General features: G+C 36.0%; 1 protein-coding gene and 1 non-coding gene across 2 annotated transcripts; one reads left to right on the top strand and one right to left on the bottom strand.

Annotated features, from left to right (window-relative positions):
• The first annotated feature begins 281 nt into the window (after positions 1 to 281).
• LOC143609172 (uncharacterized) lies at positions 282 to 1,559 on the top strand. Its single transcript, XM_077084002.1, has one exon. The coding sequence runs from the start codon at positions 423 to 425 to the stop codon at positions 1,557 to 1,559; it is 1,137 nt and encodes a 378-aa protein (XP_076940117.1). The 5' UTR covers positions 282 to 422.
• A 919-nt stretch (positions 1,560 to 2,478) lies between these two features.
• On the bottom strand, positions 2,479 to 2,551 carry TRNAR-CCU (transfer RNA arginine (anticodon CCU)). The gene has a single exon. It is a non-coding gene; the product is annotated as a tRNA-Arg (tRNA).
• Positions 2,552 to 5,957: the final 3,406 nt, after the last annotated feature.

Raw genomic sequence — 5,957 nt, 5'->3', positions numbered from 1 at the left:
TAGTTCAGTACGTGTAATTGTGATTTGGCTATCACGTGTTAAAGGAGTTGCAATACAACGTGTCTATTGGGTACTGTAACGTGTCTTTGTACTTGGGTTTAACGTATATCGCGTCTAACACTCGTATCGTCTTACGTAGGGATTCCGCACCTACGTAATACGAGATATTTCCGTGTAGATCCGGCTGGGAACCTACACTATACAAGTCGTGTGAAATTATTAACAGACCATGTATGATGTTTGAATATAACGACCTCTTTTTACAAAAATACACGAACGGTTATGGAAGTTTGTTGAATGCAAAAAATCAAAGGCCATTGTTGCTCTTGAGCTAAAAACCATTCCTCCATTTTTGTATCTTGTTCATGCATCCGATCAAATCACCAAAACAAAAATCATGATCGCTTGCTACCAAAACCTAAATGGCCAAAATGACGAACCACCGAGGACCTACCAAACGATTCCTAATAACCGAAATGGACCGAAGCGTCAAACGCATGCTGAAACTAATTGAAGCAGAAGGCGACTCGTTCGCCAAAAAAGCCGAAATCTACATCCAAAAACGACCCGAACTCGTCTCACAGGTCGAAGAATTCTACCGTATGTTCAAAGCGTTAGCCGAACGTTACGATGACGCCACGTGCGAGTTACGCCTTACGTTACCGCCTGACTGCCGATCGCAAAGCTGCGTCATGAGCGATATCTGCTCCGAGCCACCGTCAGCTATGACGTCACCGGAGCATCGGTTTTCAGTTTCACGACGGTTATCCGGTGCACATGCTGCGTTTTTGGATTGTGTGAATAAAGGTTATGAGACGTCCGCGTATGATTCCGGTTCGGATCTGGATGATTCGTTTTTTATTCATTCCGGTTCGACGAATTACGGTGATAATAATAATAATAGTTATAGACGGTTACGGAGGAAGATAACGGAATTAGAAGGTGAACTTAAGAAAGCTCAAATTGAACAGGAAATACATCAAGCGAATCCGGATCTTACGGATTATGAAGCTGAATTACGCAGTGCGAATGAGAAGATTCGATTATATGAACACGAGATTACTAATTTGAAGTCTAAGCTAGAACAATACGAATCGATACATCATAATAATGATAAGGATAATAATAATAATGATGATGATGATGATGCCTGTTTAGACGAATCGGCAGATCCAGATCCGGATGAGGAGAACGTTGATGACGTGATGCATGAATTTGAATCGGAACCGGATGATGAAATTGAGCGGTTGAAAGCGGAGAGAGATGAATTTGAGGTGAAATTGAGTGAGGTTGAAGAGGAATTGCGGTTGAAGGATGATCAGATAGACGAGTTGAATAACCGGATGCAGAAGCTGCAAGTGGAGCGTGAGAGGTCGAATAAGACGATAGAGGAGTTGGAAAAGGTGATAGAGAAGCAACGGGAGATGATCGAGGAAGGCGCGGAGGAGAAGAGGCAAACGGAATCGCAGTTGTGTATTTCGCTTGAGCATTATAGGAATGCTTATCAGATGCTCAGGAAAGGGCTCATGGACCAGAAGAAGCCGGTTATGGCTTCGTGACGTGTTTAGCGTGTTTGGGTTGATTTGTTTAACGTGTTGAATTAGATAGGCTATTGGGTGATTTGTTTAACTCGATTATTAAATAAGGGCTACGTATCAACTCGATTAAATTAGAATAAAAAGATTTATTTACATGGTCACCCTCACTTAGCTAACGTATTTACAATTATTCTAACACATTTACATTGCCAATTAATATATCAACAAGTCAACTTGACATAATAATTATTTATGGATTTGAATGCATTGTGTGGTAAACTGTGGCTGTAACAATGATCAAAGGTTTGGGGTGTGTACGGTTCGGTTCGGTTCGGTTATTAGCATTAACCCAACCTAACCGATCGGTTATCGGTTCGGTTCGGTTAATTTCGGTTAATAACCGGTATCAAATTTGGCTAAAATTTTGCTTAAAACTACATGAAATGAATGTTTAAATACATGAAATGAATGCATAACTACATGAAATGAAGGTATAAATATATAAAATTGAGATATTAGAACATGAAATGGAGATATAAATACATGAAAATGATAGTGTTAAACTATTAATAAATATAATACATGAAATAGAGGAAAAAATGCTTGAAAATATTAAAAAATGAAGAGTTCGGTTCGGTTCGGTTCGGTTAATTCGGTTTTCGGTTATATCGGTTCGGTTTCGGTTATTGCTCACCCCTACTAAAGGTCATGTTTAGGATGAAAGGGTTTTCGTATAGGATATAGTCACTATAAAATAGTCTTTGTAAGATTAATGACTAAAGTTTTGTATAAATAATATACAAACATCCGCGCATGTTTAAGATTATGGGTTAGTTGGTGGCTTGTTGCTTCATATGATAAAGTCATGATTATCAAAATAAGATAAAATTCCTAAGGTTAATGATAAAAAATTTGTACAGAAAAAAAATTAACAAAATATCGCGCCAGGTAGGGGTCGAACCTACGACCTTCTGCTTAGGAAACAGACGCTCTATCCACTGAGCTACAGGCGCTGATATGTTACTACAACAATGGTTATTTGTGTAAGATATTTCTATAAGTTAGCTGAATTTTTTACCCTAATTTATCCTTTACTTATTTGATGAATCTCTTGAGAAAATGTTTACAAATTGATCAAGATAGGGAATTAATCATCACCAGGATGAAAAATTTTATGGATGGATTTTGGCTAACAAAATGTAGCGTCATGTTATTGATACGTAGGCGGAGGGACGTTAACTAAACAACCCAGAAAACATGTGTTGGTTTAGGTTGGTTAACCAAGTTATAATCATTTTGCAATCATAGGTTATGTGTGAATAGACCAATCACAATACAACAAAATTAAAAGAGGAAGGTGGTGGGGACGCCAGACGCATATACTTGGGCGAGCAAAGGGGTGGCGCCCGGGTGAACATGGTGGTGGGGTGGTGTTTGGCACCCCGAATGGTGACATGGCTAGTGGGTGGAGCCCTTGAGGTGTCCACAACACTTAGTCTGATGGGTAATTCAGAACTTGTACGTTGAAACCCATGACGCAATAAATATTAAATGGTAAACAACGCAATTTCATTAGCCCATCGTGACAAGTAAAATGTTTAATGTCACACCCCGACCAAAGGCGGCGGAACATGCCGGGGTGCAACGATTGCTCATAAGCGCATGGCACTATTTAAAGCGACAATATTTAACAAACTCATTTCATTTCACAACATCGAAAATGTCACATAACCAAATATTCATAAGTCAAATACAACAAAATATAACAAAATATAGCAAATCAAATATTGTTCATTTTTGCTAATATCCTAACGGTATTTGTGACGTTTTCTTCACCGAACTCCAAAATCAACCTAGATGCAAACCTGTAACATTTCATAAAATAAAGTTTATCAACACAAAGGTTGGTGAGCAATTCATAAGTTTGAACAATAGATATATAGTATGAAAAACCACAAAACTAGTATACAGAACCATAAATAATAGCTATAAACTTGAATAAATAGTTATCGCTAACAAGTTAGCGACACCCAACTATAAGGGGTTGCCAAATAGTTTAGGATTTTATAGTTATCGTTAATTGCATTACGTTAACGACACCTTGCCATGAGGGGTTGTCAAATGGTCTAGGATTTATAGTTCCACCATCCAAAAGCGATAAACACATAGTCAAATAAGCATAGAACACCAAATCGAGCAATTATTCAAGTAAAGTATACAACAACGTTTGTGGTTTAAGACCCAAGTATAAAACATTTAGTTTAGATAAGATGAAATGTCACCCCCAAAATAAAAGATAGAAAACGGGGTATGAAGTTACTCACGTTCAAGTAATAAACTTGAAAGTTTGATTATTTGGAGATTTGCCGGAACGACGAGTTAACGTATGAAGCCTAAAATAAAAGAAGTCTTAGCTTTAGAAAGGTTGCCTTGGAGATCTTTAAATAAAATAATTGTTGCAAAAAGGTAAACAATTTAAAGTTCAAAGTTTAAAATGTAACTATTTAAGAATTTATAATAATAACTCTTTAAAAATGTGAGTTTGCTCAAAACCGGGTTAAAGTATCTAACCTTAATATTTACTTAACCAATGTTAAGTAATAAGGTGGGAAAAATGTTAAAATGCAAGTTCCATTATGACAAAGATACTAAAACGGGTTTTTAACGAGTGTTTGGGTTGTCGGTTCGGGTCTTGACAAATGGTCAAACCCAAAGTCAACTTTCCAAAATATTAATTGTCATGAGATAACTCATTTAAAATATAATAACACTTAACCAAGTATGTAGATATATTGTTTAGAACTAACAACGCATGTTAAGCGGGTGTTCGGTTTTGTCGGTCCAAACTATGTTATGAGATCAAGTTGGATCCAATAATTCCAAGTACTTAAGATAATAATTAAAATCAGTTTGTAAACTATTTTTAAAGAAATATACAAGTCTTGATAGCTAAAAACACACTAGTGTGTCTTAAACGAGTAAAAGTCGGATTAGTTCGGTTTCCATCTCACAACAAGTTCATAGATGGATTCTACATACCCATATACCATAGATCTTGTATAAAAATGTACAAATGAAAATATTTAAGTTCTACAACTAAAAAGGTCAACAACAAGTCTTTTTAACAAAAGTTCGGTTTGGTTCGGTTTCCATCTCACAATGAGTTCATAGACGGATTCCACATACCCAAGACTTGTAAATGTGACTAACAAACTAAAATGAGCAGAAGTTATTCATAAATGATATGTATAATAAGTTATGTGTGTGTATATATATATCAAGAACACGAAGTCCTCCATGAAGCCTTGCCTTATGACATTCGAAACTTAACCAACCGGAGTCGGTGAAGTAACAAATAAAGGAAACAAGGGGTGTGTATTATATATATGTTGTACCACCATATTCAAGAGTTAGTAATGTTAGATGAACAAGTTAGAATTAAAGATAAAACTCAGTTTGACTTTTAGAAGTCAAACCTTCAAGAACACAATGAAAATAACCTTAAAATCTTTGAATTTGAGAGAGAATTTGGAGTTGTAGCAGAGATTAATGAATGGAAAGGGTGGTGTATATATAGGGTAAGTAGAAATGGTCAAGCATAAAGGGTCTTGCATGAAAATGGGGTGTTTTGGTCACATGTTTACATAAAAATAACCAAACAAAACGTGAAACTGCAGCTACTGCCTTCACGCTACGCTACCGCCCCGTCGCGCCCCGCGAAGGGGTTATTTTCCAGATTTTCAAAAATGGCAGTTTTGGCCCCCGAAGTTCGTTTTAAGTGATTTTTAAGCGTTTTAAAGACCAAAGTGAATGTTTTCAAGACCCAACAAGTGTAAAACAATATTGTAACATAAAATCCATCATTTTTATTATATCAAAGGTTTCGGTTTACAAAACGGGTCGGTTTACATCAATAAAGTTTACAAAACAACTACGAATCGAGGCCCGAAATTGACGAATGTCACATTTAAGGTTCAGGTTCAGGTTCATTTGGAAATTTGCTTAACAAATTGGTTTCTAAAATGTTGATACTTACTTTTTAGAGTGTCCAAAGTTTGAAGACATGGTACACATATGAGAGTGATATTCTTCTCAACATCACGCTTGTTGAACCTTAATTAGTTAATTATATACATAACGGAAGATTGGTCCTTAAATTTCCAATTGCTTGAAGACTGTTTCAACGAACAAAATGAACGTTTATAAGTAAATTATGAAATTGAAATTATACTATGTATGCTTATGCTTTTTTGTTCATCTTGCTGGTTTAACACTTTCAACACGTTGTTGTCAATAATCTAATAATTATAAAGCGAATAAATGTGTTCTTGTGTCAATGACTCAATACAAAGGATCAAATCCAAAATCGTTTCAAGATGATGTATAAAAAGGCCTACACATTTTATTTGTGCTTCAATT

Source organism: Bidens hawaiensis, unplaced genomic scaffold (assembly GCF_021521415.1).
Source record: "Bidens hawaiensis isolate Kalapana, Puna unplaced genomic scaffold, B.hawaiensis_p1.1 tig00419509_1, whole genome shotgun sequence".
NCBI lineage: Eukaryota > Viridiplantae > Streptophyta > Magnoliopsida > Asterales > Asteraceae > Bidens > Bidens hawaiensis.
The sequence above is the reverse complement of the archived record's forward strand: the minus strand, read 5'-3'. Positions and strand labels throughout refer to the sequence as shown.